This window comes from Ovis canadensis, chromosome 11 (assembly GCF_042477335.2).
Source record: "Ovis canadensis isolate MfBH-ARS-UI-01 breed Bighorn chromosome 11, ARS-UI_OviCan_v2, whole genome shotgun sequence".
NCBI classification, from domain to species: Eukaryota; Metazoa; Chordata; class Mammalia; order Artiodactyla; family Bovidae; genus Ovis; species Ovis canadensis.
Genome location: NC_091255.1, coordinates 62,013,155 through 62,030,585, shown reverse-complemented (window position 1 = coordinate 62,030,585; position 17,431 = coordinate 62,013,155). Strand labels below are relative to the sequence as shown.

Here is a 17,431-nt window from a genome sequence, read left to right as displayed (position 1 = left end):
AAACACATCATGGTGTTTCTGATAAAAGGAGAACAACTCTCAGCCCAGGCCTCTGGGCCTCCTGGAAGTACCTGGGTAGACCCAGTCCATCCCCCTCCAGCCCCTGACTTCTGCTCAGACTCTTGGCCACAAGCCCTGCTAACTGAACTCCTAAGGGACCAACTGACAAGGCATTCATTCAGTCATTCAACAACTACTGGTTGGGCACCTTTTGGTGCCAGGTGCTACTCGGGGCCTCAGGATGGATATGCAAGGTGGAGCAACAAATCAGAGATCCCTTAAAAAACAAAAACAGATCCTTGCCCTCAAGTAGCTTCCATTCTAGGGGGGCCGGGGGGACAGATGAAGATAAAAGTAAGCACATTTGGGACTTCCCTGGAAGTCCAGTGGTTAAGACTTCCACGCTTCCACTGCAGGGGGCACAGGCTGGATTCCTGCTCAGGGAACTACAATCCCACACACCTCTGGAGGTGCAGCTCCCTCCCCGCAAAAGCACATTCTACAGCGCTCTAGTGGTGGGTTCCAGAGAACAGCAAGCCGGAAAGAGGGGAAGGGCGGGTGCGGTGGGGGCGGGGAGGGAGGGTACCATCTACCAGGAAGTCATCTCTGAGAAGGGGATACACAGAAAGGACACGAAGGAGGCGGCGGAGCAGTATGTGTCCAGACAAGGGCCTGCGTGGCCAGAGCCCAGAAAGCAGGAGGAGGGGAGGGGAGGGGAGGCAGTGGAGTGGCAGTGCTGAGTAGGGGCCTGGCGTTGTGGGCAGAGCGTTGAGGGGATGGGCAGCAGAAGGCTTGACCTGATTTACTCTTCAGAGGGTCGTTTGCTGTGTTGAGAAGAGAGGGGATGGGGATCAAGGGTAGAATCCTAGAGAGTCATTAGACTGGTCCTGGGATCCAGAGGAGAGATTGGGTGATAGCCAGGAGGCCTGGCCAGTGGGTCAAGATGTATTCTGATGGTCAGGCCAACAGCCATTGCTGATGGATGGGAGCAGGTGGGAAAGAGGGAGCTGTGGAAGATGACTTCCGGGTTTTGGGTCTGAGCAACGGAAAGATTGGTGAAGTCAAGGACAGCCTTACAATTACTAATTACTATCAGTGGGAGCAAGAGGTTGGGCCTGAAAAAGTGGATGTTAAGGAATGGAAGAGCCAGGAGTTTGGAAAGGTTCTCTCTGTGTATTTGAATTCCCCAGGAATCATGGCAAGTGCAGAATGGAGTGCAGCAGGAACCAGCTGCAAGAGTCTTCAAGGGAGGGTGGGCGTTTTCTAGGTCTTTGTAACTCAGAGGCAGACACGAGTTCAAGGCTGGTGTTTAGGGAGGGAGCGGGGAGAGTGGTCTAGGAATAGTGAGAGGATGCCCACCCTCACCATCCACAGCCAGTGCGGGGAAGGCTGTAAGTGCTTGCAAGCACTGCCCAGGGCAGGGGAGGCTGGTGTCCAGTAGGCGCAGAAGGTGAGACGTGGGAGGAAAGCTAAAGGATTTGGTGCTGAGTCCACCATCCTTCAAGAGGGGTGGTGGCACGCAAAGGAGGCCTTTCAGAGCCTTAGAAAGGGTGAGCCAGGAAAATGAGGGTGACCGGGAGCCTGGAGTCTTCCGTGGGGCTGCCATGAACAGAGGACAATGTTTGGAGGCAGTCATCTGGTTGATGGACAGATTCAGAGCGCACACAAAGAAGTCTTGATGACTGTTCCCTCCCCTCGCCACTCCTAAAACCCACTTCGAAATCCCCAGGGTGAGGCTCTGGACCATTCATAAGCATCACTTGGAAGGGGGCTGCTCTAAGGAAGCACCATGCAGAAAATGATTCTCTCCTGGTTCTGGAGGCAGAAGTCTGAAGCCTTGATCGTGGGGGCTGTGGTAGTCCTTGGCATCCCCTGGCTTGTGACAGCATCGCTCCAAATTCTGCCTCTGTGTTTACAAGACCTGTGTGTATGTGTCTTTGTCTGTTCTCTTGTTGTGTGTGTGTGTGTGTTAGCTGCTCAGGCATGTCTGACTCTTGGCAACCGGATGGACTGTAGCCCACCAGGCTCCTCAGTCCATGGACTTTTCCAGGCAAGAATACTGGAGTGGGTTGCCATTCCCTTCTTCAGGGGGTCTTCCCCACCCAGGTAGCGAACACAGGTCTCCTGCATTGCAGGTGGCTCCTTACCACCCGAGCCACCAAGGAATCCCCTTCTCTCATAAGGGCCCACCCTAAACCAGCATGGGTTACTGGAGTCCATCTATAAGGACCCCATTTCCAAATAAGGTCCCGTTCACAAGTACCTGGGGTTAAGGTTTGAATACATCTTTTTTGGAGGACTCAGTTCAACTTTCAGCAGGTAGGCTGCCTATCCAAAGTCAGATCCGTGGGCCCCAGCTCAGATCTAACAGATTGGGCCTCCAGGGTTGGGGCTTCAATCTCCAAGCATCTGGGCGATCACAGAAACAAGCAAGGTCGATCTCCAAGGCCTCTGAGCCTAGCTGGGCAGTAGCCCCACTGCCCTGCCCTGGGCACAGCCCTGAGAGGGTCCTTCTTTCTTTAGCAACAATGGGAGGCTCTGCAGAGCCACTGGCTCAGCCCCACCCTGGCCAGGCTCAACTTCCAGTCCCAGTCCCCAGGGTATCCTTGTCACCCGACCAGATTCTGAGTGTGTCATCCTATTATTCAGATGTTCAGACACAGTCGATGCATTTTAATTAAGTGATAGGCCACTCGTTATCTGTGGGGGTGGGCTAGATGCGTTAACTAAATAATCAAAAGGGGAGAAGGACACAAGCCTTGTCAGAATAAAAAGTGAAAGCTCTGATCTGTAGGAAACGAAAATAGAAAGTGGCTCCTGTCTCTGAACTTATGTAAATCAGGCTTCTATTAATGGCCACCGAAATGGAAATGAAGCTGGGCCAGCTTTTTCTTTCCACTTTTGTCAAGTCAGGGTATTTCCTCACAACGAAGGGGGCGAAAAATATCATCACCTTTAAGCCTGGTCCCACATTACCCCAGGGAGGAAGATTCTGGCCCCAAGAGCGTCTCTGGGCAGAGAGCCGTTGGCAGTTTGACCCGAGTCACACTGATGAAATTGTTGGTAGCAGTCGGTAAACTGGTGCCCCAGAGGGTAGATTAAACTGTAGATAGCGCTTTACTTAACTTTTTCTTTGCACAAAAGAGTGTTTGGAAAAAAGTATGGGAAAAAATTGAGGGTTCTCATGAAGTTTAGAAAGAGGCTCAGATGGGAAAAAATTTGTGATGACTGAGCAACCCTGGGCAAGGGGAGAATCCTGGTTCAGCGAGCCTGTTCCTGGTGGTCTAAACCAGTTTCCCAGCATTGACACTATTACCACTGGGGCCGGGTAGTTTTTTAATAGGGGCTGCCCTGTGCATCGTAGTGGGTTTAGCAACTTCCCTGGCCTCTCCCCAGGTCGATGCCAGGAGCACCCTGCCCCTCATTGGTGACAACCAAAACTGTCCCCAGACACAAAAATGTCCTTGGAGGCAGGATCACTCCAGCTGAGAACCACTGGTGGAGAAAGAAATATACTTAGTGGTCAGAAACTTTAGGATCCCTAGAACATGTCTCTGAAGAACATCATATTCTAGTTTCTTCCAATTTTCTGCTCCGTGAGTAGTTTTCTGATCACAGCACTTCCAGAGCCAACGTTCCTGGCAGGATGAAGATGATGTATGAAGTATATATTTGGATTTCATACACCCATCTCTACCCCTGCCCAAGGACCCCCTCCACATTCTCCTCAAAAACTCTGATAGGTACCCACCATGCATCATCCAGCCCTCTCTCCCAAGCCCCGACTCAGAAGGCATCTTTGTTTAATCCTGATCACTGTCAGAGAATTCACGTGGGCAAGCCCAGGTCAAAAGGAAGATCTCAGAGATGCTTGGATTTTGTGTTCAGTCGTGTCCGACTCTTTGCGACCCCATGGACTGTAGTCCGCCAGGCTCCTCTGTCCGTGGGGATTCTCCAGGCAAGATTACTAGAGAGGGTTGCCATGCCCTCCTCCAGGGGATTTTCCCAACCCAGGGATCGAACCCAGGCCTCTTGCATCACAGGCTGATTCTTTTACCGTTTTTACTGTCTGAGCCATCAGGGGAGCGCTGGATTGGGTCTTAGTTATAGCACGTGGAATCTAGTTCCCTGACCAGGGATCGAACCCAGGCCCCCTCCACTGGGAGCCCAGAGTCTTAGCAACTGGACTACCCGGGAAGTCCCAAGATGCTTGCTACATCAAAATCAACTTTAGGATCTACCTACAAAACAGAGAAGTTACTCGAAAGCAGAGAGGCTGTGTGGATGGATGAATGCTTGCTGCGAGTGGCTACAGGGTGTGTTTTGGTCCTGGGTCCAGGGAGGAGTGTTCTCTGGGTGTTGTGGGCATCTGCTCTCTCTGCGTTTCTGAAGTCCTTGCCTTTCCTAAAGTGGCCTGTTTCTCTAGTTGCGTCCCTCCTCTCTGAGTTTGGGATCCGTCCACCATAGCATCTCTTGTGGTCTGGATCATATCCACCTGCCTCCTGCCTTCTGACTGTCCCTTTGAATCAGACGATGGCCCTCTGGGAGCAGGAGCCTGGCCACCACCCCCACAGCCCATGTTCCCAGAGTAGGTGTGGTGGTGTCCAGTTATTTTTGCAGTAAACATCTTTGTGTTAGGCATTGTCACCACATACCTAATTAACTAGCTGGCCAGAAGGCAATTTTGCCATATGAATATAAAAAGTAAATAAAAGAGGGACATTTAAAAGGACACAATGAACCATGAAAAATGAAAAAATAAAGACTTTGGTATGAAATAGAGAATATTGTAATATATTTAAAACTTGTGTAGGAACTTCCCTGGTGGTCCAGTGGTTAAGACTCTGTACTTCTAATGCAGGGGCAAGGATTCGGTCCCTGGTTAGGGCACTAAGATCCCACATGCCATGTGGTAGCAGAAATTTTTTTTAAAATGTGTGTAGATTCATGGCCTGGAGAAGGCAATGGCAACCCACTCCAGTATGCTTGCCTGGAGAATCCCAGGGACGGAGGGGCCTGGTGGGCTGCTGTCTATGGGGTCGCACAGAGTCAGACACGACTGACGTGACTCAGCAGCAGCAGCAGCAGATTCATGGCCATGCAGCATAAATAACTGACTTTATTTTGTGGGTTGTATCTAAGCACTTGTCTTCCAAGCCTTTCATTCATAACATTTTATCCTCCCCCCTCTCCACTATCCATTGATTCATCTCCTCATTCAGCATCACACTTTTTCTTGTTTACTAAAATGTTTTCATTCATTAAGAGAGGTATCAGTTTCCAAACACTAGGGTGCAGAAGCGAAGAGGAGCTAAAAAGCCTCTTGGTGAAAATGAAAAAGGAGAGCGAAAAAGTTGGCTTAAAGCTCAACATTCAGAAAACGAAGATCATGGCATCTGGTCCCATCACTTCATGGGAAATAGATGGGGAAACAGTAGAAACAGTGTCAGACTTTATTTTTTTGGGCTCCAAAATCACTGCAGATGGTGACTGCAGCCATGAAATTAAAAGACGCTTACTCCTTGGAAGAAAAGTTATGACCAACCTAGATAGCATATTGAAAAGCAGAGACATTACTTTGCCGACTAAGGTCAGTCTAGTCAAGGCTATGGTTTTTCCAGTGGTCACATACAGATGTGAGAGTTGGACTGTGAAGAAGGCTGAGCACTGAAGAATTGATGCTTTTGAACTGTGGTGTTGGAGAAGACTCTTGAGAGTCCCCTGGACTGCAAGGAGATCCAACCAGTCCATTCTGAAGATCAACCCTGGGATTTCTTTGGAAGGAATGATGCTAAAGCTGAAGCTCCAGTACTTTGGCCACCTCATGTGAAGAGTTGACTCATTGGAAAAGACTCTGATGCTGGGAGGGATTGGGGGCAGGAGGAGAAGGGGACAACCGAGGATGAGATGGCTGGATGGCATCACGGACTCGATGGACATGAGTCTGAGTGGACTCTGGGAGATGGTGATGGACAGGGAGGCCTGGCGTGCTGCGATTCATGGGGTCGCAAAGAGTCAGACATGACTGAGTGACTGAACTGAACTGAACTGAACTGAGGGTGCTGTTTGTAACAGAGCTTGCACTGTGCGGGGGAGAACTTTTACACTGTTGTGTACTCTTGGCACACTGTCACATGTCTGTTGATAGACGTTCCAAAGTTCTACAGGAAATGGGGGTTTAACTCTGTGCTTTCAAATCACCAAAGGATTTGAAAACTGATATGTTATCGTTTTCTAGTATAATATGCCATCTGGCTTTATCCTCTCATTTCACACTTTCAGTTTTACCACTGCATTTTCTGTCAAGTCAATATTACATAGCTGTTATCATCTGTTACTTTAAGACCATCACATCTATACTTGTCACTGTATAGTCACATGGGCTAAGATTTATGTAATATAAACATGGGAGTCCTGTATCAACAGAGAAATGAAACCCAGTGTCAATCAGTTATTTTATCTTTTATGGCAGAATTGCCCTATGGCCAATTTGTTATGAAATGAAAATGTCTGTAGTGGAAGTGCCCGCGGCAAAGACGTGTATGGCGGAGATGTTTACCGTGAAGGTACCAGAGTAGATCTGGATGAAGAAACCTCTGATCTCTGATCTCAGAAGGTGGACAGCTCCTCGACACCTCCAGGCCACTGCCAAGGATCAGGCTTGAATGCTGGGCCAGCTTGTCAGGTGCCTGGTCCACTTTGTACCTCCTTTGTCCCCATCCTGGGAGGAAATCCCCAGCTTCAGGGTGTCCTCAATGAACACCGAGACTACACGACTCAAGGTTCACCACTTTATCATAGATGCAGGGAGCAGATGCCACGCTCCAGCATGTAGCCGAGAGCGACTGCTTTGTTCAGCCAACAGATAGTTGCCCTTCTGGTCCCCTGCCTCAGTCCAGGGAGGCGGTGAGATGCAGGACTGGCAGAGCACCCGGCCCCTGCAAGAGCGGACAAAACTGTTGACTCCAGAAGTTGAATCCAATGTCAGCCCTCCCCACCCGCGTTCCAGATTTCTCCATGTTTCCTACTGACATTCTCATTTCATTTCTGTAGTAACGTTCTGAGCAGAAAGAGTCGAAACCCAAGGGGTGGACTTTTTCTCCAGCAGTTTCTCTTTTCTTTAAAAAATTGAGGTGAAATTCACCTGACACAAAGTTAACCATTTTAAAGTAATAATTCAGTAGCATTTTTAGTCTATTTCCCAAAAGGAAACCCCATACCTGTCAAGCAGTCCCTCCTCATTGCCCCTCCCCTGGCCCCTATTAACCACTAATCAGCTTTCTGACTCTGGGGATTTTTATTATTATTATTTATAATAATAATTATTATTATTATTATTATTTTTGGCCACACTGTGTGGCACATGGGATCCTTAGTTCCCTGACCAGGATAGAATCTATGTCCCCTGCAGTGGAAGCACAGAGTCTTAAGCACTAAACCACCAGGAAATTCTCTGGGGATTTTTAAAGTTCTGGCTATTTCACATGAATGGAGTCATACAATATGCAGCCTCTTGGGTCTGACTTATTTCGCTCAGTATAATGTTTTTAAGATTCATTCATAGTGCATTAATAGCAGGTGTCACGGCTTCATTCCTTTTTTATGGCTGAATACTATTTCATCTTAGAGATGGATCACACTTTGTTTATTCATCATCCACTGTTGGACATCTGGCCTGTTCCCACCTTTTGGCTGTCGTGAATAGTGCTGCTGTGAACATTTGTGTACAAGTATCTGTTAGCGTCCTTATTTTCAATTACTTCGATATATCTCTTGGAGTGGAATTGCTGGGTCATATGGTAATTGGAGAAGGGCATGGCAACCCACTCCAGTATTCTTGCCTGGAGAGTCCCATGGACAGAGGAGTCTGGCAGGCTACAGTCCATGGGGTCGCAAAGAGTCGGACACGACTGAGCGACTTTCACTTCTTCACTTCACTTCAAGGTAATTCTTTAATTTTTTGAGGAATTGCCAAACCAGCATTTTCTTGATAAACATTGGTTTCCTTCTTCCTCTTTGGACTGTCTCACTTCCCAGAAGTCATCTTGAAGAGACCTCCTAAATTTTACTCATTGTTAACCTGAAATTCAAAATTAACTGAGTGTCCTGCATTTTTAGTTGCTAAATCTGGCAACGCGGAATATACTACACGAGAATAAAATCAAATATGAAACTGTATGGTACACACTGCAAGTGGGGTAGAAGCTCAGATACAAGCTGGAGGGAGTGATCCAGACCGCTGCCTGGAAGAGACAGTAATCAGTCCGGCCTCTAGGCTCATTGTTGCTGTTTAGTCACTGAGTCGTGTCTTTGCGACCCCGGGGACTGTAGCCCGCCAGGCTCCTCTGTCCATGGGATTTTCCCGGCAAGAATACTGGAGTGGGATTTCCTTAAACTGGCATTGCCATTTCCTTCTCCAGGGAACTTTCCCGACCCAGGGATTAAACCCCCATCTCCTGCTTGGCAGGCGGACTCTTTACCACTGAGCCACCTGGAAAGACCTTCTAGGCTCATTAGGCATTATGTAATAAGGCAATTTGCTGGGGAGAGGGTGTTAAAGTCTCCCAACCTCACCTGTGCTCTTGCCCTCTCCCACCTTGCCAGAGCTGGTGCCCCAGCTGCAGGCTGACTGCACCCTGCTGGACGGCAGACCAGGCCTCAGGGTAGAGGTGTTCTGCGGGCATCCTCGGGCAGCCCACCTACAGACTGGTCAGGAGGGACGGGCTCACCCACACGCTGCAGACTCTGAACCCGGGGGGAGTCTGCCAACTTCTCCTTCCCACCAAAGCAGACGTTAGACTAGTTCTGGTGCCAGGCTGAAAATGACATCGATGTCCAACACAGTCCCTTCACACTGGTACTCCCAGGTAAGAGGGCCCCTTGGTTTCTAGAAGGGCAGCTGCCACTTCTGGTAGGTCAGTGGGAGGTGCCGAGAGCAGGGAAGGGGGCCCTGATGTGGCCATGCCTACCCTGGCCTGGCCTAACACAGGTCCAGCCCAGCTGCCCCCGCCTCCTTCACAGGAGAGCTGCACCAGGGACCCATCTTCATGCTGGTTGGCACCCTCATCTCCATCATAGCCTTCTTTTCTTGGACACTGATCTGGACCAAGCAAAGCAGGTAGGAAACGGGTGCTGGATGTGGGGGAGCAGTGCACTGCTGGTGGCCTGAGGGGACCCACGGGGGGCCCTGGCTGGGCAGAGCTGGTGGGGGTTGGTAGGGCAGGGCTGCTGCTGTGATTGGGCAGGACCCTCTGGGGCCTTCCTGGGACAGACCCCTCCCCATCTCTACTCTGCTGTAGCTCCTCTCTGAAGTGCCCACATAACAGACATGGGAAACCCACATAAGTTGCCCACATAACCAACATCTCAGACAGAGAAATTTCTCAGATGCTAAAACCCACCACCACGTGGAAGAAATTAATTATGTGATGACCATGGGCTCATAACCCTGGGACCTTCTGGTGCCCAAAGATTGATAAGGCTAAACTCTGTGACACCAACCTGTTCCCTCAGCCTCGCCAATCAGAGAACTGATCACATACCCTCCTGAGGCCCTCTCCCTCCCCGTGGCCCATAATGTTTGGTGAAACTCTTTGAGGAGTTCAGGGTTTGGGGCGGGGTCAGGGGTGGAGGCAGGGGGCATGGTTCTCCTCCTCCCTTCTTCTTGCATGGCCTGGCAATAAACCTTTCTTTGCTCCAAACTCCAACATCTTGGTTTGTTTGGCCTCAGTGTGCGCTGGGCACACGTAACACCGTCCGGGCAACGAAAAGGCCATATTGCTTAGGCATGACTTGCCAAAGCTTACTAAGGGCCGAGTGTGTGTCAAGGGCCCATGACGCTCATTGGCGGCTTTATCTGACCCTGATCATGCTCTAGCCGCTTTACAGTGGGGTCTGTGGCCTCTGGTAGGGGCGCTCTCCCATGTTGCCAACCATCTGAGGAGGATGAGGCCGCCAGGGACCAGGGTGGGCCAGGGACTTCTACCCTCCATGGGAACCCTGTCCATCCTTCCAGCTGGTGACTGGAGACAGGGGCTGGATTTCCTGGAACCCTTTCTCCAAGGCCATGACTTCACTGACTTGTAAAGTTGTTGCAGGAAGGGGGACCCCCTCCAGGGCCCAAAGGTGGGCTCTTGTCCAACACTTGGAAATAAACTGTCCAAGGAGTCACACATGCTGACAAAGCAAGAGACTTTGTTGGGAAGGAGTGCCCAGGAAGAAGGCAGCAGGTCGAGGGAACCCAGGAGGACTGCTCTGCCACTGGGCTTGCAGTCTCGGGTTTTATAGTGATGGGGTTAGTTTCTGGGTTGTGTCTGGCTAATCCCTCTGACTCAGGGTCCTTCCTGGTAGCGTGTGGGTCACTCAGCCGAGACGGACGCCAGCGAGAAGGATGCTGGGAGGTTGGTAGGACATATGGAGAGTCATCTCCTTTCTCCTTTTGACCTTTCCCGAATTCTCTGGGCTGGCGGTAACTTGTTAGTTCGGCATTCCTTACCAGGACCTCCTGTTGTAAGAAAACCCGTGTACATGACCTTTGTGCTGTCCAACCACAGGCACTGCCAGTCTGTGTGCTCCACCTGCCTGGCCTTTGGCAGGGATCACCTCTGCCTCCTGAGCTTGTCGCCTCCAGTGGTTCCTAAGACACTGCTGTCTCCTGGTCCTCCTCCCCACGCCTGTGTTAGCAAGCCTGTCACCCTAGAATCACACCCCTGCCCCTCTCTTGAACAGCAACCAACTACTCTTATCTAAGTCTCAGGAGGAAGCGGCAAAGAAAAAAAAAACCAGAACCAGTTAACACCAACAAGACCCGAATTAACACCAACAAGACCCACAATGGGTTTTGAGGATTAGACTTCCAATAGGTCTAGAGCTTATTATATGCTCTATAGATTACCTAGAAGACACACCCACCAGCGCTAGGATGGTTGACAATCGCCATGACGAAGGCCTCTACAAGGACTGAAAAGGAGAGCTGCATCAGTTTCAGGTCCAAACCACACCCCTGTTCTTGGATAAAATATTCCTCTTGCTCTTCCAAACCCTCTCTTTTACTCCAACCCTCCTATATATTTAGTGTCTCCATCGGAATTGGCTTGAATTGATTTACAAACCAGGTTCCCACTTCTTCAGTCTTTGGCCACTGAATAAAGCTGGTGCTGTTCCAGTCACAGCACTGGTTTTATTAGTGTCTGTGCAAACCCAAACAATAAAAGAAGCTCCCTGGCTGAGACAGGGGGGTCTCAGCCCAGGCTAGGACCCCCAGTGTGGACCTGGTTGACCAATTTGGTAATATCTGGTCAGCCTCTTCAGTGGGCTTTCCCCAGAAGTCTGTCCTTGAAACTCTCCTTGTCTTACCTCCAGGTATCCTCTTCCCAAATCTGTGCTTTCCAGACCCCAGGCTCATGGGTGGGCCATGTCGGCTCTCTGAACCTGTTTCCCCTTTTATAATGTGAGGTGTAGAGACCAGGGGCGAGTGTTTACTTTCCAAGTGATTCAGTGTCCCCCTTTATTTAGTGGGGTGACTAAGCCTCCTGCCCCTCCTCCTGCCCAGGGCACTGATGCACTTGGCACCAATAAAATCTCTGGAGGCCTTGGGAAGGGGATGGCTGGGAGGTGTGCTAGCCTCACCAGGAGGCTCAGCCCCTTTGTCATCAAGGTTGGGACCAGAAGATGTGGGCTGGGTACAGCCCCCAGGAGAGCGAGCCCTGGGCCTTGCTCCCTGTGGAAGGACCCTTCATTTGAAGAAATGAAATGAAGAAAAGAATGATGGAAAAGCCCACCAGCCTGGATCTTGCAGCCCTGGGGTTCCTCATCAAACATACATGGTGCTAGTTTGAGGGTTTTAGGATGGGATGGGGGCGGTGGTGGGGGAAGGGAGGTTCTAGGAGGAGGGGGCTCCGTGAGCCCCTGCCTCAGCTGCTTGTCACCCTCCATCCAGGTCTGGGAAGAGGGTGGGGTGGAATGTGAAGGCCCAGAGGCACCAACACACTCAGGACCACTGCCTCCCCCCCTCCTCCTCCCTGGAGTGGCGCCCCATCTCCTGATGGCATCTGGCCCCACCTCCCACCTCTGTCCAGCTCACCTGGAAGACTCCGGGCCCCACCTGGCCAGTACCCCCTCATTAAGCCTTACCTGCAACCAGGATGGCTGGAACTCCTCCCTGACGAGTCAGCCTGAGGCCCCTGGAGAACTAGCCCCCAACCCCCAAACTCAACCCCCACTCCCCACCCACTCACCAGTCATTCCAGTTTGGAGGCTCTGAGCCATTTCCGGAAAGAACTGGATTAAACTCTGCCCCCTGCCTGTCACCCTGGGAACTTCCTTTCTGTCCGCACAGCAGCTTGGGGCCTGGAAGTCGGCCCACACAAAGCCCTCCCTACAAAGCCTCCGGGTTGGGCTGGGTCCGGGAAGATTGGGAGGGGCCGTGGTGTTGGAGAAGACTCTTGAGAGTCTTTTGGACTGCCAGGAGATCCAACCAGTCCATCCTAAAGGAAATCAGTCCTGAATATTCATTGGAAGGACTGATGTTGAAACTGAAACGCCAGTACTTTGGCCACGTGATGCGAAGAACTGACTCATTTGGAAAGACCCTGATGCTGGGAAAGATTGAAGGCAAGAGGAGAAGGGGACAACAGAGGATGAGATGGTTGGATGGCATCACTGACTCAATGGATATGAGTTTGAGTAAACTCCGGGAGTTGGTGATGGATAGGGAGGCCTGGTGTGCCGCGGTTCATGGGGTCGCAAAGAGTCGGACACGACTAAGCACCTGAACTGAACTGTGGTCTCGACCCCCTCGCAGGCTTAGCTCCAGAGAGGAGGAAAGAGTGACCAGGCGGGGAGGGGTCCAGACTGTGGCCCCGGGGCCGGGGTAGAACAGGGGAGAAGAAAGAGGGTGCATAGGAGCCTGGGTCGTGGACAGGTGGGACCCAGACGGACGTCTAGCGGAGATTCCTGAAGGAGGAGGCGGGGATGCAAGGGCAAAGAGTGGCTGGAGCAGAGGGGCGAGCCCTCCTTGCGACCCTCTCTTCCCAGGGACTCTCTGAACCCTTTCCAGCAGCTCTGCGGGCCAGCATCGCAGAGGGACGAGAACCCGGCCGAGACATGGGCTGGACAATGAGCCGGCGGCCGCTGGACTGATTTCGGTCGCTGGCAGCGCAGGCCAGGTCAAGCCAGGCCAGGCCAAGCCAGGCCAGGCCGTCGGGGCCCCGCGGCCCCCTCGGCACCGCCGCTCGCCTTGGGCGGCACTTTGCCCTCGGTCCCTGGGGCGGCTCTGGCCACGCCCCCCGGGGAGGAGTCGAGTCGGGGGCGGGGAGGCCGCCTGGCTCCTCGGCGGTCCGCGGCGGCGGTGGCGGCGGCGGCGGCGGCGACGGCAACATGGAGAGCGGGGCGTACGGCGCGCCCAGGGCGGGCGGCTCCTTTGACCTGCGACGCTTCGTGACGCAGCCGCAGGTGTTGGTGCGCGCCGTGTGCTTGGTGAGCCGGGGTGCGGGGCCGCGGGGACCCTACTTCGTCGTCAGGCCGGGGGCGGCGAGGGCGAGGGGGCCTCCGCGCGCCTGAGAGCGCGACAGGTGGCAGCGGCCGAGGCCCGGGGGTGGGAACGGCGCGCGCGGGGCGGGCGAGCGGGGCCCGGGACCCTGCAGCCGCTCACCACCACCCGCACCCCGGCGCCCCGCCGGCCCCCCTACTCCGATCCCTGCCGCCCCCCACCCCGGGCCCTGCCACCCCCACCTCCGGGCCCGGGCACCGGGTGGCCCGGGAGGCGCCGCCGGGAGCAGGCCCATCGCCCTGCTGGCAGTGGGAGGAGTTTGAGGCGGCTCCAGGACAGGTGGCCAGCATGCCGCGACTCCCAGCCTGGGGGAATTCATCCGGAGGGGGGCTTTCCGAAGCCACGTGGGGTGCAGGGGGTTTCGGGGGAAGGCTTGGCCTCCCTGAAACAGAGCCTGCCTTCCACTCAAAAGCAGCCCATGGGTCTGCTTCCCCACCCAAGGTCAAGTGACCCTAGTCTGTGCCCCTACCCCTGAGCTGGGTGAGCCGCTCCAGCACCAGGTTACTGGGGCAGGGGCTTGGTGGGAGGTCCCCTGCGCTTGGACAACCAGAGCTCAAAGCTGGACAAGGTGTTAGGGAGCCCACAGGGAGAGGACTGGGCCTAAGGTAGCCACCCGCACCTGCCTGGGCTGGAGCCCTGTGAGTTGCCCTGGTGACACCCTCATCCGCACTCTGCCTGACCCGGGGGGTCTGACCCCAGGAGCAGATGCCCATGTTTCGGGATGGCAGTGCCAGGAGTCAGGCTGGCACACTGCTCCCAGCATCCAGAGTTCCGGCTTCATCTCCAGCTGGGGGTGGGGCTTGTGACTGCCAGCTCCGGAGCCTATTGAGAGGGCCTTGTGCAGACAGGCAGGGCAGGCGGGGGAGAGGTCTGGGCTAGTCCCAGAGGGAGCCAGGTGTCCAGACTCACATACGGCGGGGTTGGGCGGTAGCCTTTCAGTTTGGGGTGGAGACAGGTGATGTGAGGCTGTTCCCAAGGGCCTGGAGCCCCTCCCAGAGTTGTGGGTGCTGCACCCTCTTGACCCCCTACCCCAGTGCCTCCAGGGTCTGAGTACAGAGCTATGTCCACAAGCCTGCTGGGCAGACCCACCTGAGGTGCCTGTGTGGGTAGGACCAGCTATGGGCAGAAGTCAACAGGGATTCCCTGGGAGGCCAGGGGCCAGGATGCCAAAGAGCCCAGAATTCTTTGTAGGAGGAAAACTGGTCAAACTGGGGAGCCCAGCCTGGAGCAGGGAAGAGTTGGAGGGGGCTGTGGGAGTTGGCAGTCTGGGGACACAGTTTCAGTTCAGAGGCATGGTTTTCCTGAAGTGGGAGGAGTTCTCCATCACTGGGTGTTCAGGCAGAGGCTGGGCGCTGGAGAGGTGACTCAGGCAGGTGGTGATCAGGGGGTGAGACTCCAAGCTTGGGTTACTCTGACTTTGTGAGCCATCCTGCTTAAAACTCACAAGTGGGAGTGGTCAGGCAGAGCCATCCCCCAGGCAGACAGCGGGGTGGGCAGTGCCCTCCCAGGAGATCCCCCTGCACTCCCCACTGTCCTCAGTCCAGGAATCCATGCCCCTTATAACAGATGTCTGGAGAAGGGAGTGGGGAGGGGACTCGATCCCCAAGTTCAGGAAAGGCTGGGTCACCGACCTCCAGCAGGGGAACAGCAGGAGCGGGGAGGCCAGTGTCCCCTCCCATCAGGGTCCCGCTCCATGTGCTGCCTGGGGGTGTGGCCCACGAGGGTGGCATTCACGCAGCCCTTCCCCTGCCTCCTCCTCAGGTCTTCGCCTTGATCGTGTTCTCATGCATCTTCGGCGAGGGCTACAGCAACACCCATGATTCCCAGCAGCAGTACTGCGTCTTCAACCGCAACGAGGATGCGTGCCGCTACGGCAGCGCCATTGGGGTGCTGGCCTTCCTGGCCTCAGCCTTCTTCTTCGTGGTCGACATCTACTTCCCCCAGATCAGCAATGCCACTGACCGCAAGTACCTGGTCATCGGTGACCTGCTCTTCTCAGGTATCGGCCAGCTGGCTGCACCTCCACTTGATCTTGGGGTGAACGGGAGCAGCAGTGTTCCCAGAAGCTCTAGGGGGCTGTGACTGCAGGCTGGGGAGGGGTGGGAGCAGCCCTGGGTTTCCTGACCTCACCCACGGTCAGGCTGGCACACAAGGATTTCTAACCGTCTGCTGAAACCCCCTGGAGCTGAGTGGGGCTTGGAGCAGAGCCCCAGAGATAGCGTCCTGTCCCCACCCCAGCTTCTGAATCAGCACACTTCTACACCCCTGGAGGCTTCTCGCTCCCAGGGGGCCCCTGTCCTCCTGCCCCTCTGTGGAGCTAACCCTCCCCTCCCGGCCTTCGCCCCAGCTCTCTGGACCTTCCTGTGGTTCGTTGGCTTCTGCTTCCTCACCAATCAGTGGGCGGCCACCAAGGTGAACGATGTGCTTGTAGGAGCCGACTCAGCCCGGGCGGCCATCACCTTCAGCTTCTTCTCCATCTTCTCCTGGGTAAGTGGACCCAGGGTCCTGGTGTCTCTGGTGAAGGGTGGTGCAGGGCTGAGGAACCCAAACCTCGGGGCTCCCTGCAGGGCCTGCTGGCCTTCCTGGCCTACCAGCGCTACAAGGCTGGAGTGGACGAATTCATCCAGAACTACGTGGACCCCACTCCGGACCCAAGCACGGCCTACGCCTCCTACCCAGGCATGCCTGCGGACACCTACCAGCAGCCACCCTTCACCCAGAATGCCGAGAGCACCGAGGGCTACCAGCCGCCCCCTGTGTACTGAGCTGCAGCCAGGACAGTTTGGGGAGGGAGGAGAGTGCCTGGGGGGCCTCCCCTCCTCCCCGGCTCCTCCCCCAGGGCTTGGCTCCTAGAGCCTCTGGCCCCTCTCTATGCACCTGGCGCCTGTCCGAACTGACACAGGGCCTGGAGAGAGAGCCCTGAAGTGCCTGTGCCCCAAGGCTTTACCCACCACTCCTCGAGGGCATTTTTTAGGAAAGGGTTTTTAGCTAGACACATTTTGTTGCTTTTAATGACCGGCATCCCCACCGGGAATAGCTCCAGGCGCCCGACATGCTCTTTTGACAAGTGCCTTAGCTTCTCCCCAGCCCGGGAGCCGGGCCTATGTCCAGGCACTGGTGGCGGCAGCCATTTCGGGTTCTCTGCCAAAGACAAGGCTGCGGGGCCTTCTCTCTCCTGCTGTGGGCACTGGGCCGGGGCTCCTTCCCTCCTCACTCAGGTTTGTTCCGCCCCAGCCCCCTGCCTGCTCTGTGGGCGGCTGGCTGTGCTCACTGCTGAAGTGTGTGCTCGCTTGGACCTGTGGTCACACTCTGTGCCAGTGCCTCTGGGTCACCTTCCTGGCAGCCGAGGGGCAGGGCTGGTGCCCACCCCGGGGGACCCTGTCTCTGATCCCGCCCTGTGGCCACAGGGAGGGGCTTTGCCTGACAACACCCAGCTTTATGTAAATATCCCAGGTCTGTCAGGAGGTGCTGGACGCACCCACAGCCCCCAGACTGCTCTGAATGTATATTACAAAGCCTTGGGGGAAGGACGCACAGCACCCTGGGATTCTGTTAGACTAATTCTGGAGATGGAATAAATGGTTTTCTCATTCATAGTCTCCATTGTCATTAGTGGGGCCTCTCCCAGTTCCACTGAGGTGCAAGGTGCAAGCTGCAGCTGAGGCCTTATGGAACCTAAGTTGTGGCAACCTGCCCCTCCACTGCCCAGCAACTCCCCCCACCCCCACCCCGCCTGGGGTCTCATGCCTCACGCTGCCCTCCATCAGCATCTTAAAATAGCAACTGTGCTCAGCTTGTAAACAACACAGCTTTTCTGGGCCGCCTTGCCAGGGTCCTGGCATGCCCCTGGAGGGGCAAGGGTCCTCTGCTTCCTGTAGACAG

The 17,431-nt window shown here is 54.4% G+C and overlaps 1 protein-coding gene across 5 annotated transcripts; it reads left to right on the top strand.

The window, feature by feature from the left end:
• Nucleotides 1-8,604: 8,604 nt before the first annotated feature.
• Nucleotides 8,605-17,141, top strand: SYNGR2 (synaptogyrin 2). Of its 5 annotated transcripts, XM_069542003.1 has the most exons (6): nt 8,605-8,867; nt 9,022-9,118; nt 13,036-13,476; nt 15,311-15,548; nt 15,897-16,036; nt 16,117-17,141. In XM_069542003.1, exons 3-6 carry the CDS (start codon nt 13,378-13,380, stop codon nt 16,312-16,314), a joined length of 675 nt encoding a protein of 224 aa, XP_069398104.1. In that variant the 5' UTR covers nt 8,605-8,867; nt 9,022-9,118; nt 13,036-13,377; the 3' UTR covers nt 16,315-17,141. The 5 variants fall into 5 exon arrangements, with proteins under 5 accessions (XP_069398104.1, XP_069398105.1, XP_069398103.1 ...); XM_069542004.1 differs by lacking the exon at nt 8,605-8,867 and having other exon boundaries at nt 9,014-9,118; XM_069542002.1 differs by lacking the exons at nt 8,605-8,867; nt 9,022-9,118 and adding an exon at nt 12,328-12,612.
• The last annotated feature ends 290 nt before the right edge of the window (nt 17,142-17,431 follow it).

What these genes read in the sequence shown, in the direction of transcription:
- SYNGR2 (XM_069542006.1), top strand. Translation starts at nt 13,378, where the DNA reads ATGGAGAGCGGGGCGTACGGCGCGCCCAGGGCGGGCGGCTCCTTTGAC. An exon ending in TGGTGCGCGCCGTGTGCTTG is followed by an intron (nt 13,477 to 15,310) that starts GTGAGCCGGGGT and finishes CCTCCTCCTCAG; the next exon opens with GTCTTCGCCTTGATCGTGTT. An exon ending in CGGTGACCTGCTCTTCTCAG is followed by an intron (nt 15,549 to 16,116) that starts GTATCGGCCAGC and finishes GGCTCCCTGCAG; the next exon opens with GGCCTGCTGGCCTTCCTGGC.